This window comes from Daphnia pulicaria, chromosome 7 (genome assembly GCF_021234035.1).
Source record: "Daphnia pulicaria isolate SC F1-1A chromosome 7, SC_F0-13Bv2, whole genome shotgun sequence".
Lineage (NCBI taxonomy): Eukaryota > Metazoa > Arthropoda > Branchiopoda > Diplostraca > Daphniidae > Daphnia > Daphnia pulicaria.
In genome coordinates, this window is record NC_060919.1 from 3736361 (window position 1) to 3757375 (window position 21015).

General features: G+C 41.0%; 1 protein-coding gene across 3 annotated transcripts; it reads left to right on the forward strand.

Annotated features, from left to right (window-relative positions):
* The first annotated feature begins 89 nt into the window (after positions 1-89).
* On the forward strand, positions 90-20819 carry LOC124349495 (cGMP-dependent protein kinase, isozyme 2 forms cD4/T1/T3A/T3B-like). Of its 3 annotated transcripts, XM_046800161.1 has the most exons (14): positions 90-361; positions 615-1118; positions 9070-9236; positions 11420-11533; positions 11951-12056; positions 14350-14413; positions 15106-15183; positions 16511-16605; positions 16726-16872; positions 16972-17119; positions 17258-17599; positions 17710-17966; positions 18217-18279; positions 18524-20819. In XM_046800161.1, exons 2-14 carry the CDS (start codon positions 769-771, stop codon positions 18687-18689), a joined length of 2097 nt encoding a protein of 698 aa, XP_046656117.1. In that variant the 5' UTR covers positions 90-361; positions 615-768; the 3' UTR covers positions 18690-20819. The 3 variants fall into 3 exon arrangements, with proteins under 3 accessions (XP_046656117.1, XP_046656115.1, XP_046656116.1); XM_046800159.1 differs by lacking the exons at positions 90-361; positions 615-1118 and adding an exon at positions 6075-6773 and having other exon boundaries at positions 17695-17966; XM_046800160.1 differs by lacking the exons at positions 90-361; positions 615-1118 and adding an exon at positions 6075-6773.
* Positions 20820-21015: the final 196 nt, after the last annotated feature.

Consider the following 21015-nt stretch of genomic DNA (forward strand, 5'->3'; position numbering starts at 1 on the left):
AATTCTTCCCCTTTTTGTGTGTGTGTGTGTTGTTCCATTTGGTTTTGACCGCAATCGCCATCAGTGCAACCTAGCGGCGGACGTTGGCACCGGACGTTGCGACCGCAGCGCTCGATGTGGACTGTGTGGAGTGTACAGTTCTTCTGCGAAAAACCTGCGTGTCTCTATAATTCTTGATCGTGTAAATGTACATTATTGTCCTGTTTTTCACATGTCCAATGGTCGCTAACTGTCTTGCCTCGATTACTACCTCATTTCAACGTTAAAGCTTGACCCATTAGCCCTCGTTGGAATTGACATCGTTGTGTGTGTGTGTGTGTGTGGTGTGCCCCGAGGAGCCCGTTGATCATTATTCACAGTGGTAAATCTATTTTTAGCACACACCGTATGTGTGTGTGTGTGTGTGTGTGTATCTTTCTGTCGGCTGGTAAAGACACACATACATTTTCAAAAAGAAAGAAAAGCAGTGTGACCTTCCTTTCTCCATGCACACACACTAGCACACATTCGGGCCAAACTCAAATTTGTTGCAAGTTGAAACTGACGTGTCAGCATTCCGTGATCTAATCCTCTTGTTTTACTTTTTCCTATGTGACTTGCCGTGCTTTTACCAGAGTGATGGAGAGATGATGGTTCAGCCCCTGTTGCCTTTCCGATCTTGGAGTGCCTTAAACAGGGGGATGAAGACGAGTCCCTCTGAATGAGATTCAACGAAACCAGAAGCAATACTCTACCACGCACACAAGCCAACCACCCACCACAGTTAGGATGGGAACGATGCAGGAGCTGCAGGAGGTGCTGTCCAAACGGGATGAGGAGATCAGGAACCTGAAGTTGGTCCTGCAGCAGAAGGAGATACAGATCCAGCAGAAAGAAGAAGAAATCCAGCAGCTGCGGTCCCACCTTGACCAGTTCAAAAGTGTCCTTCCTTTCAGTGGCAAGGCACACGCCTACCCCGTCAGACGGAGTACCATTCGCGAACCTTGCGAACATGAACGTGAGCACGAACGCGAACCTCGAAAGGTCAGAGCTCAGGGCATATCCGCAGAGCCACAGGACTTGAAATCATTGCAAGACATCAGTCACCAAAAGTTCAACGAATACCCCAAAGATGAGAGGTGAGTTTTGATCAAACAAGTGGCCCACCTTTTCTTTCTTTCTTTTACTTGTATCAACAAACCCCCCTCAAAATCTATTGGGGGGAATTGTTTGTGTGTATGTGTGTGCATAGATATCGAAAAGTCAAAAAGGGAAAATCTTTTTGAGAGAAATATCGAGAGCCACACGAGGCCAAGGGGCTTTCATTCCAAACGCGATAAGCTATTGACCTTGATACGCGGCTGTCTGTCTCTGTCGTTCTCTTTTTCTTTCTCTCTTCTATATATCCCAAGTATATTTTAGGTTTAAGGTTCTAAAAAAGAGAAAAAAGAAAATGACTTGATATCTGCGGGCGGGAGGATGTGGCCATGTCGAGAGAGACATGCGATAGCAAAAGGCCCGGGACACACACACACACACACACAGTCTTTTTTGGCTCCTCTGCTGCTATTTATGAAAATCAGAGAGCCGCAGGGCGTCCATCGTTCTTTTATAACTCTCTTTTTGATCAGCCAGAGTTGTTGTAACGAGCAAAAAAATAAATAAAGTAGAAGAAGGAACAAACCACCTGACCCATTGAGTCGGTTTGAAACCAGTCCGAGAGATGGAAGAAGAAATTCTTGTGTTATGCTTCCATTCACATGCAAACGGTCGCTAATGATGGCGGGGCTGGCCGAACTGGCGAAGAGAAAAACAAAGAAATCAGTTTCTCTTTTTCTTTCTTTTCTAGAACGGAATGAGAAATATTTTTTGATTAAGATGATGGCTCTTGTTCAAAGTCGTTTCGATAACTGCAACAGAAAAATTTCTTCTTCTTCAAAGGGCCGAACGTTTTTTAAAAGGTGGTCTTCATCATTCGGCACGTGTGCCAACTTGGTTGTTATTGTTATTACTATTTCTTTTGTAGTAGTAAAAAAAAATGGAGAAAAAGATAATAGATTTGACGGAGAATTCTTCTCGTTCGGGAAATCCACTTGCACAAGAAGATTAGGTCATCGAGTACAACATCAGAAGAAGAATTCTATCAACATTTTTTGCGCGTTTTCCCCCCGCCACTCATTTTACGATTATCTTTTTGGAAGAAGACCCTGATTGTGTCTGTAGAATTGGTTATTCCGTTGGCTCTTTTCTTCTTCTTCAGATTCTTCTTCGTCTTCTTTTGTGGGTGGGTGTATACGCCTCCCGATGAATGGCTCTTGGTTGTTTGACTGTGGGGTCGTTCGGTTTATCACGCTGACTCACCTGGCGGGAGTTGTTGCATTCCCGTTAGTGATATGGCCAAGTCGTGCCTTACTTTGTTGTCAGAGCAATTTTCTTCTCTTACTTTTTTTTTTTTCTTTTTCAAAAAAGTTAAAAAAAGAAAATTACAAATTTTTTTTTTCCACTCCAGAAAGTTGAGCAGTTAAAATTTTTTCTTATTTCATTTCTTTTATTTTTTATTTTTTGAAAAAAAAAGTTACCGGGAATGAGAAGCACACGACATCACCAGCGGGGCGTGAATGGGTTTGCAGCCTTGAGTTCTTTCTCTTTCTCTCCTCTCATTACCCGGTTGTCTTGGTCTTGTGTATTCTTAACCTTTCGGGTTGATTGAATCGTGTGAAAGGTATAAAAAAGGAAAATAAGGTTGCCAGCCGTTGAAAAATCGTTATTATTATTATTATTATTATTACGATTATTATTAAGGAGAAGAAAAAGAACATTTTTTCTTTCCTTTTTTTCCCAACATTTGCCATTTGTTTTTCTTATTTTTTTTATAAACGAACGATGATGTAATACGCCAACCGCCGCTAGATGTCATCTCTGGCGTATTTTTCTCTTGCACACCTTTTTTAAAAAAATGTTTTCCTTCTTTCCTCGTTGAGTAGTCGCAACAAAAAAAAAAAAAAAGTTAATCACTTTTCTTCTTCTTCTTCTGGCTCATTTGAATGTGAACACGAAAATGTGGACTCGTAACCATTCCCAAAGTTGGAAGGGCGGAATATTATGATGAGTTGTTCCGGAAGATAATGAAGAGAACCACCACCAACTTATTTTGGCCGTTTCTTTCTTTCTTTCTCCTTTTCGCTTCAAAGAAAGAAAGAAAGAAAGAAAGGTGGGTGGGTTGTGTGCTGCTGCCACAGTCGTCGGTAGAAAAGTTTACTTTTTTTTTTTCGGGGCCAGCAAAAAAAAATAAGAGAGGAAAGTAACCATCCAATGAGGTCATTACGATGTAAAAGGCAAAGAGTCTGGGGGAGTTTGGGAAGAAAGAAAAAACGGAAAAAGAAGAAGAAGAAAAATATCAACGTCGTCGTGAAAGAGATAGATAGATATAAAGGCAACTGCCGAGGTCACGAAACACCAAACACATGGCTGCCGGGGCTCCCGCACAGCTGCTCTAAATTTCCACAAACTTCCCCCCCAAACCCCCAAAAATAATTCAAATAGAAAATTGTTTTTTCCTTTTTCTGCGGTGAGAGAGAGAGAGAGAGAAATAGTCGTCGTCGAATTTTATTTCACGCTGAAACCAAATCAATTTGACGTGTGCGTGGGTTTGCCCCCACCGACTTTGTGGGTCTCATTACGCCACATGGATCGACTTAATAATCGGCGGTCCCGAAATATCGTCCGTATTATTCCCCCCTCCACATTTTTGGCTGTGTTATGTGGTGTCTGGTAGTCACCTTCTCGGAATCGATCATCATCTATATACACACATGGTGACTAGTTGATGGATGAACCTGGGCTATTGATTAGGCAATCCCGAATTTGGAAATTTTGTGCAGACTTTTTTTTATTTTTATTTTTTCGGCTCTGCACACACACACACACACACACACACCGGGGGGAGAGAGAGATGACGGATGATGATTTGGTTTCGGGACTGTATTTCTTTTTTTTTCTTTTTCTCCCCACTCACGCCACATCATCCTTTCCGTTTCTATTGGGCTCTACTTGGAACTTTTTCGGGTCGCACACCAAATCAAACCGAAAACACAAATTCGACTCGTTCTTCTTTTTTTTGTTTGGTTTCGTCTGAGAGCGGCTGGGCATTATTATCCACGCTTTGAAACCTTAATGGTCGTTATCACGCTGACCCGGCTCCTATATAGATATACCTTTTGCAGACCATCTCACGATGACTGATTACCCCCCGCTGGAAATATATCTTGGCAGAAAGAGAGAGAGAGAGAGAGAAGGGGTTTGATTGGAGGAAATGAATGTATTTCTTTTTCTTTGGATAAATGACGTCATTTCATTCTTTTTTGATTTTCTTTGGTTGGGTGATACACACCTGCCCAGTCATTGTATGGCATTTCGCTATCTATATAAAAATTGAACTTTTACTTTGTCGGTGCAATCAAAAAATCGCCGCTTCGAGTGTTTTTGTTCAAAAAGACTGCTTCCCCCCCCCTCAAATAAATGAGAAATCATCGCCGGCCATCGAATTCCTTTTTTCGTGATTCTTTTGTGTCAGGTCACTTTCACGAGGAAGAAGTTAGGGAAAGTGTTTTTGATTTGGCGCCTTTTTTTTATTTTTTCCCCAATCCGGAATTTTTGGTTTTAATTTTGTTGTTGTTGTTGTTGTCGTCAACCTGGAAAAGTTTTTCAAAAGTTTGAAACTTGTTATTTTTTTTATTATTTTTACAAAAATGCCTTTTGTGTGTGTTCCCGTTGTTATCCTATCACCAAGCGCGGGTGGGTGGGCGGTTCGGTCGGTCGGTCGGGAGAGAGAGAGAGAGAGTTCCAGGTGTGTGTGACGGATTTCTTCTGTTGAGCGACAGACGGACGAGAGTTAAAAAACCAAAAAAAAAAACTCTCCCGAAATGTCGTGAAAATTAAAAGTAGGTGACCCCATCGTCGAAAATGCGCGTTCGATTTTTGTGTGTTGGCCGAGTCGAAAAAAGAACTGTGCGACGGGGTGGAAGGAAAATGAATAAAATGTGTCCAAATAGTTGATCAAGGTGTGAGATGAGTGCCGCCGGCCTTTCCTTTCACCTCTCTCTCTCTCTCTCTCCTCCTTCGTCGCCCGTTAAAGAGACGTGACCCAGATTGCATAAGCGACTCTCGTTCCAGCTGCCTCGCTATCAACACACACACACGGGCCAGCTGATATCTCCATCTCTCACAGCCGTCTGCTGCTGCTGCTGCTCTCGCATTTATCCCCCGTGTATTTAGCAGCCGTAACAACAACAAACAACAACCCAAAAAGTAGTCGAACGATTATGTCTTTGGCGTGTAGGGGAAAAAAGAAAAAGTCGAGGAATTTGAGCTACTACTACTACTACTAACGCTCTTATCTGGCGTGTTTTGTTCGTTTTGTTTGAAATTTAAATCCGAAATGTAGCGGATGGGTGGCCTGTTTTGTTTGTTAAATGTGGAGCTCGTGCTCGGTTGATCACCGGTCGTTTGCTTACTAAGAGGTACCAAGATGAGCAACTGACAGGAGGGGGTTAAAAACTCCCAAAAAGATGAGCGTGAGTCTACCATTTGGGGTGTGGTGGGAGAAGAAGAAGAAGAAACAAGTTGCCATGCCCATCACGTCTACAAAATGTTGCGTTTTGGTGTGGGGGGGTTTCAACCTTTTCTGGCGCTGAGATATTGCAGAGACACGACCGATCCCGTGTATCTATCGGGTCGCCAGGGGTCGACCCTTTTCGTCTTATTTTTGAAGAAGAGAAACGGCGGAGGTGGAATGTGTAACGAAATGTCACGTGGGAAAAAAGAAGAAGAAGAAGAGGAGGAGGAGGTACCACCTACAGAAAGAAAGTTCTATATATTTTTCTCTCTCCCAACAGCTGCTGTTAGATGTTAACAACAACAAAAAAATATTCTACCCCCACTGGGGGTATACCCGCCTCTTTTTACCATTTTTTTAAGTTTTTTAGTTTTAGTTTTTTTAGTTTTTTTAAAATTCCCGCCGCTACGTAACGCAAAAAAGTAACGGCGGCGGCCTCCTTGTCTAGTTGTCTCCTCTATTTGGAGCTGTGGGCCCGCCAGGTTTCCCTTCAGTAGTGGGACGGCAGACGGCCACACTAGACGTGTCGGTTCTTAGCTCCTCTCTCTCTCTCCTTTTCGATTTTCTTTATTTTTCCCCACAAAGGATAATAATTCAAATTTTTTTCAAATTAAAATTTCCCCCGCGAAATTTGAATGTGCGAAAATCGTTGAAGAAAAAAGTTTCGTTTTTGTTTCGGTGTGTCGGTGGTCGAAAAGTTGTTTGGGTTTTTTGTTACTTGGAGAGAGGCTCTCATTTTTTATTCCGTGTGACGAGTGATGACGTCTTACATGGCGGTCGAAGTGCTGGAGAGGAGGCTGGCGGCCCGCGACAAGGAGCTCAAGGAGCAGTTGGAGCGCATCGACCAATTGGAGAGCGAGTTGAGCCAGCGCGACGCTCTGGTCCGCCAGCTGAGGGCCGACTTAGACAAATGCCAGCAGGTGTTGAAGCCGCTCAACCAAGTGCAGCCGGGCGAGATGGCCGCCCTGCCCGTTCCGTCGCTGGTCGTTTCGAACGAGATGGCCGAAATCGCTCCGTGGCGTCTGACCAACAAAAATTGCCAGCCGGCCGTTTTGGAGCCGCGCTTCAAGCGTCTGGCCATTTCGGCCGAACCGCTGGCCCTGCCGCGCTCCTTGCTCCTGGCCAACGCGGCCGAGCTCAAGCAATCGCTGCCCGTCAATCGGCAGCCGAAAAGCGCCCAGTGAGTCATTTTCCCTTCTTCTTCTTCTTCTTCTTTTGGTGATTTCCTCCGTCCTCCATCATCACCAGCAGTTTCAAAAAATACAGGCACTCCCGCCTTTCCTTACTCCTCCTCCTCAACAACAACAACAACAATCAGAGAAAAGAACGAGTCTAGTCACGAATGTAATTCACGAGAGGCTAACTGTGTGTCCAGCTGGCTGCTGTTTAACAGTTTCCTTCCTCTTTCTCTCTAAATAACATGAAACATTTATTCCCATCGTGTGTGTGTGTGTATGTTGGTAGAGAGAGAGAATGACGTAACGAACGCTGCCCCGGCGCAATTCAGACGTCTTTCAAATTGATTGACGATCCTGTTATCTTTGCTGTAATAGAGAAGAAGAAAAAAGAAGGAAAATTATAACCAACCCCCCATCTTAAAGAAGAAGAAAAACGAGATTGTTGAAAAATATTTTTTTCAATTCTCTGCAGAAAGAAAAGAATAAGAAGGATGACTACTTACAACAACTCTATACCAGTTTTTCTTCTTCTTCTTGTGTTGTCGTCTCTTTTTCCTTCATTCTCCGCGCATTCGTATGTGTGTGTGTCTGGAAACCAGACATAGTCTCTCTCTCTCTCTCCTTTTTGCCCCCTGTCTAACAGGAGAGACCCTTTAGATTGTTGTTTGCGTGTCGGGAATAAGAAGAAGAAGAAAGAGAATTTTTTTTTTGGGTATTTTTTCCTTTTTTGATTGAATCACGCCCCGCGTATCTCCCGCGTGAGTCCCTTCCCCCCCTCTCTTTTATCCACCCTTCTTCTTCTTCTCCTTGATGCTGTTGTGTGAATGAAGTTTTTTTCCTTCTTCTCCTTTGGGTTGGCGGATGAAAAATCCGGTCTCTTATTTTGCGTTTCTCGTGACTGCCCGCTAATGAATAGCTCCTTATACCCCCCCCCTTCCAGCTCACGCTCTCTTCTCCTTTCGACTCAAAGCCAATATCAGCTGACAGTTGTGGTCTCTCTCTTTCTCTCTTGTGTGTCCGTCTTTTTCCTTATCAAGTGGCTGGGAGTAGATGACGATAAACAAAAATTTATCCGGCGATTTTTTTTGTTTTCCGCCGGATGGCACGGGAAGAATTCCACATCCGCTCGGGTGAACCCCAGTCTCGACTGAATTGAATTATTCCCCCCCCCCCCCCCCCAAAATAACCAAAGAAGAGGAAAAAAAAAAAACTTTCTAGTAAAATGACGATTGTCCGTTAAGAAGACTTTCTAAAAAAATAAAAATAAAACGCGGGCGAGTTAAGAAAGCGCGAAGTTTGAATTCAACACATTCCCCCCCCCCCCCCTGCCCGCTTGAGATTTTTGAGAGAGAATAAAGACGCGCGCACTACATTCTGCGATAGTAGTACAATCATCTAATAATATTCGTGTCTTGTTATTGTCAAACGATATATGATGACTCGGTTCTCATTTTCTCGTTTTATTTGCCGGGCAAAAAGAATTGGGTCGACGTTGTCGTAAAAAAAAAAGAGAAAAATTAAAAAATTTATCGAATTGGGGATTCCATCTCAATGGTCCCCCCTCGGGGTTATTATACCTCGAAGGTGACTGCTACTATTACGCCGAGAAAAAAATTCTATTTTTTTATATATAGACAAGAGTCGAGCTCTGGGCTCTGGGCAATCAACGGGTTTTTCTTCTTCAATTTCTTCTCGGGGGCGAATTGGACTTGTTGTTTTGTTTAGCCGGGCGACATTAGCTCGTGTGTAGTGTAGTAGAAACGGCCGTAAATCAGCGCCAAAGAAGAAGAAGAAGCTTTTGATTGGTGCCGCAGCCGCCGCCGCCGCCGCTTGAAGCGGGCTCGTTCATTTGAATATGATGTACACGCTCTTTATTTTCTTTCTTTCTTTCGTGAAAGTTTTTATTTGATTTTTTTTTTCCAGTTGAATATTTTTGGGTTTCGATTTTCTTCTTCGATGGTCTGCATGCACAAGGGGAAGCTCTTTTTTTTATTTTATTTTTTAATTTGATTCAATGAAATAATAAAATTTCAACAACAAGAAAAAAGAAGTGTCCGTTGAACGCGAAAAAAGAGAAAGAAGATTTTGTTGAAGTTTTTATTTTATTTTTATTTCCTTTTTTTCGTTCAACACGCTGCAAGACACTGATTGACGATGACGACCGAATTTGGATTTAATGAGGCTTCACCTTTTTTCTTCCTCTTCAAAAAATGCCCGTTATTTTCTTGTTGATTGTTAAACGTGATGAAAAGTTTGTGAAAATATTTTAATTAAATTTCCTTTTTTATTTTTCTACAGATCTCGGGAGTTGATCAAAACTGCGATAATGAAGAACGATTTCATGAAGAATTTGGAATTGGCTCAGATCCGTGAGATCGTCGACTGCATGTACCCAGTCAACTACCAGCGCGGCAGCCTCATCATTAAAGAGGGTGACGTCGGCTCCATCATGTACGTCATGGAAGGTGCGTGATCACAAAAACTAAAATTTCTTTTTTAATCTTTTGAAAAAAATCGCGCGCGCATTTTATTTGTTATCAAGGAGAAGAATAAGAAGAAACGATTATTTTTTCTTTTTTTTGTATTATGAATAATTGAGCGCCCAGCTGATTAATGAGCGAGATCGGTGGGCGTTGAGAGGGCGCGATCCTTTCTAAAAAAAAAAATATTTCGTTCAAAAAGAAAAAAAAAGGTGAATCAAGTGTGAATCATAACGCGTGCCCGGATATCGAAATGGCTGGTTTCCCGGGGTTATTATAAAAAAAAATTTATTATCAAGTGTATGCGTATGTAGATAATCTACACACACACACACACACGACTATATATAACGATATAACGACTACGGATAGAGAGAGAGAGAAGGAGAGACCGCCCTGGTCGTTTATCATCGACGTGATGATGATCAGGTGTTCCTCCGAAAAGGGGCCGGGACCCCCCCTTCTACTAGATTTTTATTTTTTTTAAAAAGAAGAAAAGGCTTATCTTTATTTTATTTGAGTTATTATAATTTTGGTTGTTGTGCTCTGGCCGGCTCAACCCGATCCGTGAGTCAATTAGATGTCGGTAAAAAAAAAGGTTTTTGAGGGAATAGAAGAAAAACAAAAAATTATATCCAACGCCGCCCGATGTTGTTGTTGTTGTTGTTGTTGTTGTGCAAAAAGAAGGTATTTTGTTGTATTTCTTGTTTGGTTGCTCCACTCCTTTGGAGTCAAGAAGAAAAAGAAGAAAAAAGAGCCTTTGAGGTTCGAACGTGAGTTGCCCCTATTTGGCATCGGATCGCCCTCGATTCTTCTTCCCTTGCACGGTTGTCGTCGGCCCGCCGGCCCTCTCTCCTCCTCCTCCTCAACAACAACAACTTTTCTTCTTCTTCTCTTTTTGGGTGTTGTCTCTCGTAGAGGAAATGAAGAAATGATGATCGGGAATAATTGCATCTTAAAAATGTTTTTTTCGGTGGGAGCAATGATGGGGCTAGTTGATTATATTTCTTGCCTGACAGTCGCAGACGAAAAATATTTGTTAAATTTAAAACAACAACAACAAAAAAACCGGATCTATAAAAACATAAAAATAACAGAAATTTCTTTTTTTCACCTTGTCGATCTGGAGATTTCGATTTCAGATTGATGTCGTGCAAACTTGAAATAAAAATAAAATAACAAAACCTCTTTTTATATTTTTATTTTTTCAAAGAGAGACGTGGACGGATCGAGCGACAACTTTTTCTTTTTTTTTGATGTTGCGGTCGATGTTGTGGAGACGGTCGTTAAAAAAGAGAGAGAGAAAAAACATTTTGTTGTGTGAATAGAGGGACCGGCGAGAGCAGAGCAGAGTGTGTGTATGCATTATATATATTTATTCATTTTAGCCTTTTAGAAAAAGAAAAAAAAATGCTTTGGATCATTTTGTTGGGAGGTGGAATAGCTCGAGAAACGGGATAGGATCCAAGTGGTCATTACCTCTCCTTTAACTGCACTGAAAAAAAGAATAAATAAAGAAAGAAAGAAAAGAGGAATAATAATCATTCTGCTGGACGGATCAAGTTTATAGTCCGTTTTCTTAAGTCAAGAAAACACACACACACATTTTCATTTAGGAGATCTACTCGGCCAGAAGGTGGTGGTGGTGGGGGGGTCGCTTATACTATAATTTAATATTTATTTATTTTGTGTGTGTTTGCGTTGTTGTTGTCGATATCTTGTGTGTGCAACCAAATTTTTATTTGCCATTTTAACGACCCCCCTCTCGGCTTTGGAGAAAAAGAAAAAGAAAAAAAAGATCGAAAACTTTTCGGGACTTTTGGGGTGATTTACGGACCGTCAACTTTGCGGTCCCGATGTGTTTTTTGTTGAGTTAAATTTTCTTTCTTTCCGTCTTCTTCTTCTTCTTCTCCCGTTGTCTTGTTTAATGGCGTGTGTGTGTGCGCGCGTGTAATTTACTGCGCTCGCCAATTGTTTTTTCTTCTGTTTGTTTTCTTCCCAAACTCTTGATTTTTATGTGACGTAGTTTACCCACATTTTGTGGAAAAAGGTTTTTCTTTATTTTTATCGTTGGCAGAACAAAGAAGAAAATGTCCGACCAATTTTCGGGAAAAAAAAACTGTGAAAAATTAATTTTTTGGGCCTTTTTTTTCTTGTTTGATTTGCAGAGGGCAAGGTGGAAGTGTCGAGAAAAGGCAACTGTCTCAGCACCATGACGCCGGGCAAAGTCATGGGCGAGTTGGCCATCCTCTACAACTGTAAACGGACGGCCACCATTAAAGGTAAAAAAAAGAAAAATAGTAAATAAATAAATAAATAAATAAGGAAACAAAAAAAGACAAAATTCGAAGAAAAAACCGAAATAAATAAACGTAAAAAATAATGATAATAATAATAATAACAATTTTTTTGTTTATTTATTGATTTTTTTGTTTTTCTATTTGTTTGATTTCCTTTTCCCCTTCACGAAATAGTATATTATCACACACGCATTTCTATGTAAATGGTCAACAGCCACCACTAGATGAATGCATTTTTCTTTTCTTTCTTCTTTTCTTTTGTTTCTAATTTATTAATTTTGAAAAAAGGAATATTATTTATTTATTTTATTATTTATTTGTTTGGTTTGTTTGTTTATTTATTTATTTATTTTTCTTTTCTTCCTTCTACGTTATTGTTATTATCACGACGGACATCAGCGGCCATCGACTGCAAATTGTGGGCCATCGAGCGTCAAGTTTTCCAGACGATCATGATGCGGACCGGGCTGATTCGACAGGCCGAGTACACCGTCTTCCTCAAAAGGTAAAATGCAAATTTATTTGTTTCTCTCTTTTTTTCTTTTTCCTTTTTTCCCCCCTCTCCGTCTATATACCAAGGATGGAGCTACCGGATTTGGGTTTAAACATGCCAAGCTCGTATCTTTTTCTACGTTCTGTCGTGTAGGAAGAAGAAAAACAAAATGTTTTTCGTCAGGGAATTTAAAAGGGATCTCATTTATTTAAATTAAAAAATATCAAAAAGGTCAAAACTTTGGGGGGGGGAATGGAATGTGTCGCCCTGGATTGCGGATTCCCCCCCCCCTCTCTCAAAAGTTTTCATCTTTTTTTCCTCGTCGATCCATAACATCTCACGCAACCGGCGACTTTAATATTTTTCTCTCTTTTATTTTTATTTCTTTGATCATATTTTTTTTTTGCTTTCGTTTCACGACCATCTAAGGTGCCACACAGTCGTGAAGAAAAAAGGGCCAGCAGAGAGAGCTGTATTATTATATATAGCTTATAAAGAATATTGTCCAGTTCACGTCCAAATAAAGCGAAGAAAATGATGAACCCCCCAAAGTCTCTAGCGCACAGGAGAGAAAAAAAAGATGTTTTTTCATGAGAACCTTTTTCTCTCTTCTCTTTTTCTTTTTTTCAAAATTGAGACCTATAAAACACGGTATCTATCCAACCGGTACAACACACCCCCCGGATCAGATGAATGAAGACTCTGTTAATATTCGAAGCCCCCTCGTCGTCGTCCCTTGTTGTCCGTCCGTTTCACCTGTTTGGTTGTGTGTGTGTGTGTGTGTGTATAATATTTGAGATTATTACACACCACCAAACAGTCAATGTGCAAAAGATGGTGATGGGGGTGCCCCCGGGTGCCTATACATCATCCATAGAGAGAAAAAAAGGAAAAAAAAAACTAAAATTTTCAGTGACTGTGCCAAGTATTCCCCTGGGAGATATATCCAGCCCGCCCGCGCCGAATGCCCAACCCTGAATTATATATACTTAACTAAAAAGTAAGAAAAGAAAAAAGAAATATTAGAATTTTATTTTTTTTTTTCGCCACTAATTCAGTGATGAACCGGGAAAAACGAAAATTTTTTTTTTTTTTTTAAATATCGAAATTAGTTTTTGTTTTTTTCAAAAAATTCAAAATGATTGACTGGGCAATTTTTATTTTATTTTTTTTTTTAAAGAAAATTTTTTTTTTAGCAAAAATTTTGGGAGACACAAGAACACAGCGGGGGCGAACCTTATGGAGTTTGGAACAGGTTTTTTCTTCTATTTTTGTGCGGTCGACGTGTCCGTCGATACCCCCCGTCTGGTTTTTTTAATTTATTTCCATTTTATTTTTATTTATTTTGAAAAGGAGAAAGAAGAAGGAAAAAATATATCTCTTTTTTGCGTTGCTGTTGGCGTGTGTGATCGCTACGACTCAATCGCCAAAAGGTTGGGCAGGTCCGTCCTTTGAGTATATTTTAGTGTGTGTGCAGTTCCTCCAGTAGTCGCTGAAGTTTAGTCATTTATCTTGTTTCCCCCTCCCGTGAAAGAAATTGGCATCATCTTTACTCGCCATTCTACTACTCTTAATCGCCTCCTCTGCCGGGCGACGGACCAAAACAAGTCGGGAAAGGAAGAAGGAAATAAGGAGCGATGATGGATCCCTCGAACCGAGCAGAGCAGAGAAATCTACTTTTTCGGTCATTTTTGCTTGGGCCGATGGACGTGCCTAGCACCGTCAAACTGCACCGTAACGGACGAAAAAAAAAAAGACGACAAGAACTGATGTTTTCCCGCCATTCGTTTAAATTTAAAAACCAAAAAATTGCGAAAAATTCATGGCCGGCCAGAGATTTCGCGATTGGCTCTCTCTCTCTCTCTCTTTTTCTTTTCTCTTTAGAAATCGGAATTGAAAAATGCCTTTTTCCCTTCTCGATTCCATTTGGGGGGGTCTTGGAACGAAGTAGCGTCGTGTGGCTGGAACGGCCACGGGTAATTTACAACCCGAGACGGACGCGCCAGAGTCTCTCCTCTGGCTGAATCTGCTGCGATGTGGTTTTATTCGATAACGAAAGTCGAGAAAAGAAAAAGAAAAAGAAGAAGATGGTGTGTGGGCCAGTTATTGATCGTTACCGATGCTGTGGCCCTACGAGAGTTGCTCTTTTTTGGGACGCCTCGATATCGATCGGGACCCGTCGACACCTCCGGGTCACGCTCACGCGCCGCCGCTTTTTAACTTCCATCTTCCATCTAATCATTTTTCTTGTGTGTGTGTGTGTGTATTTTATTAACGGCTATTCTCTTTTGTTTCACCCCCACAGTGTGCCAACGTTTATGAATCTCCAAGAAGAGACGCTCATCAAGATCGCCGACGTCCTCGATGAGGTACGCAATTCATCCATAATCATTTTGGGTTTTTGGGTTTTTTTAAGTCTTATCTAATAATAAAAGAAGGGCCGAGATCTATTATTCATGAATTTTTTTTTGTTTTTGGTTCGGCTGTTGTCGTCCCATCTGTCATGACTCCCGGCGCAAAAAAAAAAGTATAGAGAGAAAAACCCCCCAAAAAACGGGGGCCCATTTTTTTGTTTTCGTGTTATTCCCGCGTGATTTATGCCGGCTGGAAAAGAAAAAGAAGAAAAAATGTATTCTTTTTTCTTATTTTTTTTTTGGCACAAGTCGAGTGGAGGAAGCAGTTAAAGAGAGAGAAAGAAAAGAGAAAAAAGATTGGAATAAATGCATCGTAATTGATCCGCTTTTGATCTGTTGCTCGACTTTGGCCCTCACTCGCTCGCTCAATTGCCCCGCGAACTTTTACGACGGAGAAACGGAACGGAACGGAGGGAGCGCATTAGCAATGCCAAACAATGACCCCCACCAGGCCCCACCTGCTGGCCAAAGAGAAACCGTATCGAAGTTGTGGCCCTTGTTGTTTCCAGCTTATTGTGTTTTAGATTAAAAATCGTCGAATTTTTTTGTGTGTGAGCCGATGGAACTTAACGCCCGTGTATTTTTATTGAACTCTGATGGATAAATAATTCTGATATTTCTTTTTTTAAATTGAATTCAACTTTTAGTGTTTCTACAATCAAGGCGACTACATCATCCGGCAAGGAGCGCGAGGTGACACCTTTTTCATCATCAGCAAAGGGCGGGTGAGTTTGAATCTTTTTTTAAGTTTTAAATAAATTGTGTATTATGTACACACTGCTCTTCTTTTTTATACCGGCGAGAGATGATTGGTATCTCCAAGGTAACAAGGCCATCAACTTGTTGAGCTTTCCGTTTCTTTGCGTCTCATTTATAAATTTCCCCAACCAAAATAATAATTCTTTTTTACCGAGTTAAGTTGTCTTGTTGTTATGGGCACCACCTCCTCCTGGAAGTCGGTTGAACCCCCCCTGGCCACACCTTTTTTTTTCTTGGGTGTCTGGTCCCTTTGACGGGCTTCTTCTTCTTCTTGTGATTTGTAACAAAATCAAAGAATGAAAAAAAAGGGGGGCAAGCTGGCCCGCCCAGTCATGCCCGTTTTAGGGGGTCCCGAACGCGCAAGGTTTTTTCTTCTTCTTCTTCTTTGAGGTGTTGCAGAAATTGAGCGCAAGTTGCACACACACACACACAGACTAGAGACTCTCTCTCTCTCTCTCTCTCTATGTATGTATTAGTGGTGGATGTGAAAGGCTGGCCGCCCCGTATTTTCTTGTCTTTTTTTCTATTTTTTTCCTGCCCGGCTTACAAGGCGAGCGTTACACACATATCATCAAGAATGGGATATCTACTAACCTTTCTCTTCTTTCTTCATTCTATTCCCATCCATGGTGGGTTTTTGGATACGTTTTTTTTGGTGGGACCGATAGAGCTGCTGGACCCACTAGCGTCTCTGTTTTTTCCCTTTTTTCCATCAAGGCCCGGCAGCGGAAGGGCGTTAGTGGTTTGTCCAGTCTTTTTTTTTTCTCTCAATGCCAAAGAGTTCTTTTTTTGTTTTATTTTTTGGGACTTTTGGGTAAGCAGCAGCACAAAAAGAAGGGGGGGGGGCCTTCCTTTAACGAAGCTGTCTAGTAATCAAGTCACGAAAAGACAACCACTCCTCTCTTGTATAAAATTGTAGGAAAAATAAAATTAAAAGAGACGAAAAGTCTCCGGTTATATATTTCCATATGACCAAAAGTGAAAGAGAAGAACAAAAATATATAAATCTTTCCTTTCGCATCCATCCATCCATCGCCTCCCTCTAGAAAAGCCAAAAAAAGAGACGAAGAAAAAATGTGAATCATTCATCCCCTCACTGTACTGTTGTAGACACATGCAAATGGCTGGTGGCTGGCAGCAGCAGCCGGCCAGCTGCTTTTTATTTTGGAGGGGGTCCTGTGTGATCCGGAATGACTCGACAGTCGAGTGGAGAATAAAAGAAAAGAGCCGGTTTATTATTTTTTCTTATACTTGGTTTCATTTATTTTATTTGGTTTAATCATAATCTTAAAGGTGAAAGTCACCATCAAAGATCCCGGCAGCGCCCAGGAAGAGTACATTCGATCCCTGGAACGCGGTGATTTCTTCGGCGAAAAAGCCCTCCAAGGGTATAATGTCTAAATAAATCAAATTCCTAATGATAATAATAATCCATAAATAATGACTTGTTTCTTTTTCTTTCTTCTTTTATTATTATTGGAATCATCATCATAATCATAATATCGCAGGGAAGACATAAGGACGGCCAACATCATCGCCGACGATCCCGAAGGCGTCAGCTGCCTGGTGATTGACCGCGAGTCGTTCAACCAGCTCATCAGCGGATTGGCCGAGATCCGCACCAAATACGTCGACGATGGCAACGCCAGTCGCAAGTCAGTCCCGCTCTCCACTCCCATTTTTATTTTATTTTTTCCATTTTTTTTTTCGCCCGTTCATTCAAGATAACTTGATTTTTTTTGTTTCTATAAAAGGATTCACGACGCCTTTGCTCACGTCCAGTTGAGCGACATCCGCGTGATAGCCACACTGGGCGTGGGAGGATTCGGCCGCGTCGAGCTCGTGCAAATCGCCAACGACGCGTCACGCTCCTACGGCCTGAAACAAATGAAAAAGAGTCAGGTATTAATATCAAATTATATGTATAAATAGAACCGGTTTTCAACGCCATCTATTGTCAATTTAAAACGAATTCATTTGGTTTTGATTTAAATTTGAATTTTTGGATTTTCCCGCCGTTTTATTTTTAAACAAAATAAGATCGTGGAGACCCGCCAGCAGCAGCACATCATGTCGGAGAAGGAGATAATGGAGGAGGCCAATTGCGATTTCATCGTCAAGCTGTACAAGACGTTCAAGGATCGCAAGTACCTCTACATGCTGATGGAGGCCTGCCTGGGCGGCGAGCTGTGGACGATCCTGCGCGACCGCGGCAATTTCGACGACTACACGACCCGCTTCTACACGGCCTGCGTCGTCGAGGCCTTTGAATACCTGCACAGCCGCGGGATCATTTACCGCGACCTCAAGCCCGAGAACCTCCTCCTCGACACCCACGGCTACGTCAAACTGGTGGATTTCGGTTTCGCCAAAAAGTTGCAGGTCCGCCACCAACTTTTTTTATTTTTGACATTTTGGCTTTTTTTTTTTCGTGATTTTTTGGGCTTGGGAACTTGAACGCGGTCGGTAACTTTTAGTTGGGATGTGGACAGGCCGGCCGGAAAACGTGGACGTTTTGCGGCACTCCCGAATACGTGGCCCCCGAAGTGATTCTGAACAAAGGGCACGACATTAGCGCCGACTACTGGTCGCTGGGCGTTCTCATGTTCGAGTTGCTGACGGGAACGCCCCCCTTCACCGGCCTGGATCCCATGAAGACGTACAACATCATCCTCAAGGGCATTGACGCCGTCGACTTCCCGCGCAACATCACCCGCAACGCCACCGCCCTCATCAAAAAGCTCTGCCGGTATTTTTTTCTTTCTCTCTCTCATTTCGACTAAAGAAGAAACAAAAAATTCTGACTCACCAAATTTCTTATTTTTTTTAAAGTAATTTCAGCAAAAATTTAAAATGAATTAAAATAATCAAATTTTTAATCAAAAAATAAAAATTCTGAAATTTCATTAAAATATTAAAATAAGAATTTTTTGGAAGGAAACTTTTAAAATGATTTAATGGAATTGAATTTATTTAAATTGAATTATTTTTCTTTTCAGCGATAATCCGACCGAGCGATTGGGTTATCAAAAAGGCGAGATCCGCGACATTCAGAAACACAAGTACGTTCTCGATCGATTGCAAATGATTGATGAGTATTTGGCGGGAAATTTGAAAATCTTTTTTGGAAGGAGAGGTGGATTTAAATTGATGGATCGATGGGTGAAAAGATTCTTTTGTTTGCGCTCAATCAGCCGTGATTGGCCGTACGTTGTAGAGCTCTGGCCGGTTTGATTTAATGGGGATTTCATTCTTTGTGACGCCTCCTTTTCTATATTTCTTTTTCTTGTCTGATTTGATTCACAGGTGGTTTGATGGATTCAACTGGGAGGGGCTGCGCAATCGGACGCTCACGCCGCCCATCATCCCGCAGATCAAAAGTGCAATGGACTCGTCCAACTTTGACGAGTACCCACCCGACATGGACGGCCTGCCGCCCGACGACGTCAGCGGCTGGGATGTGGACTTCTAAGTCAACTAAACATTTCTTATTCTTCTTCTTTGATTTCTTTTTCTTCACTCGCAGACGACGCTCACGCTCGCTAAACTTACTCCTCTTCGGCGTGAGCGTCTTTAACTCCCCCACCACCACCCCGTTACAATCAATCGACGGTTCAAAACAAAAAAGTGTTCGGAGCCATTCGACAAGTTCGATCCATCTAACGTTAGGGATCGAAAATCATTTTTTTTTCCTGTTTCACTCCCGAACGATATGCGAAAAATTTAATTTTTTTGCGCCTTGTGTCGCCTTATGCGGAATCCGCCTTCTTCAAATCAGTTTGACTGTTAATTTACACACACACACACACGACACCAACACTCACACACACACAAACACACACCCTCAAAAAAAGGGAAAACTTATGGAAGGGAACGGATGTGATTTCCGCCCCTCGTTTTCTTTTTTTTTCTGTTTGTTTGTTAGATTTAGATTTTTCTTTTGTAATATTTTCAGGGGGGTCGATTTTATTATTATTTTTTCTTGTCAAAAAGAAGAATTACAAATTTTTGGGGATGTTTAAATTAAAATCGAAGGGGGGGCGAATTTTGTTATGTAATCGTTTACATATATATTGAAGAAAACAAACGTCAGCAATAAGCAAATCATCGATGGGTGCCTTTTTTTCGGATATCCCCCCCTCCTTTTTTTCCCCTTCCGTTGTTGTTGTTGCCCCCACATACATAAACCAAACAAATTTATTTCGAATTTTTCTTGATTCGATTGTTGGATCGCCAATTTGCAATCATATTCCATTTCTCTCTCTCTCTCTCTTTCTTTGTGTATATCCTGCGATTATTATCCAGACAATTTTCCTTTTCTTTCATTTACTTACAAAAGAAGGGTGGGTTGGGAAGTTCACGAAAAATATTCGGTCGTGCGATATTTTTCCCGCTCCCCTCTTTTAGAAAAAAAAAATTCACTTCCCTCACTCGACGTGCCTGCCACGCCCTCAATCGAGACCACACACACACACACGTAACACGAAATCTACACGAAAACCTACACCACGATGTCTCCCAGTGACGAAACATGAGTCGGTGTCATCCCCCCTCCCTTCCCAATAAATAAAAAAACGGTGCAAAAAAAAGACAAGAAATTATATAACAATCATATAGTGGCTCTGGTTTGATTGAAGAATTCAATTTAATTTTTTTTCCCTTTTTTCAAATTAATTTTGATGAGAAAGTCGTCCATCACTCGTGCCTTTTTTGTCTCATTCTCTTCCTTTTCTCGAAACCGCGAAGCCTTTTCTCTTTATTTTTAACCGTTTTGTGAGTTTACCAAGTTGTCATCCATCCCCGTCGCCTTCTTTAATTTACCCCCGTGAAAATTAATTGGAAAAGAATTCATTCATATTCTTTGAAAAACAAAAAAACACACAAAAAAAAAAACATTATATTTCTTTAATCTTTTCTCCGACGCGCTGATTGATCATTTTCTTCTTCTCGTCCGTTTTGATTTGTTTGATTCGTTTTCTGGGCCGCCAATGCGCGCGCGGAGGAAAAATGCGATTCAAAAACAGGCGGGAGAAGATTTTTGTTTTCGAATTTGGCGCGTCGGGAAAAACAAAAAATTTATTGTAGTTCAAATAATAATAATAATAATTAATTAATTGATGAAATTGATGAAATTTTTTTAACTTGTTGGCACTTTTCCCTCCTCCCGTTTGTGTATTTTTCATCCGTCATATTTGTGTAAGAAAAAAAATGAATTTTTTTTTTTATTATTATTTTAAATAGAGAGAGAGAGAGTGAGTCGCCTTATAATATTATTATGCCCCTCCCCCCCCCCCCCAATCCCTCACTTTATATTCACTCCGCGTTTGTATTTGTATTTTTTGTGGCTATATTAAGCAGCGTGTAATAATTAATTTCTTTTTGTTTTTTTCGTTTTCCTCTCTCTCTCTCTCTCCCCCCCTCTCCTTATATCTCTGTTGTTTATGTAGCAAGTGGTTTTTTTTATTATAACAGAGGCTATTTGTTCCATATGTGAAAGGAGAAGAAACAAAAAACAAAAAATCTGAAAAAAAAAACCTTACCCCCTCCCCCCTTTTAATGAGAAGCCAAAAAGTGGGAAAATCATTTGAAAGACGAATTAAGATAAACCAAACAACATCGACAAAAGAAAAGAAATTCCTCCTCTTCCTTGTACTAGCGAAAACAAAAAAACAAAAAAAAAAAAAAAGACACAAACGAAAAAAAAAAAATAAGGAAACTGCTTTCATACACACACACATTTTGTTCATGACTCATTTCTCCTTCTTTTTATTTGGAATGTTTTCAAATCTTTCGAAAAG

Excerpts from the sequence above, each read along its gene's own strand:
- LOC124349495 (XM_046800159.1), top strand. The coding sequence starts at position 6,352 with ATGACGTCTTACATGGCGGTCGAAGTGCTGGAGAGGAGGCTGGCGGCC. Across the intron at positions 14,414-15,105 it reads TCGCCGACGTCCTCGATGAG|TGTTTCTACAATCAAGGCGA; the intron begins GTACGCAATTCA and ends TTCAACTTTTAG. Across the intron at positions 15,184-16,510 it reads TCATCATCAGCAAAGGGCGG|GTGAAAGTCACCATCAAAGA; the intron begins GTGAGTTTGAAT and ends ATAATCTTAAAG.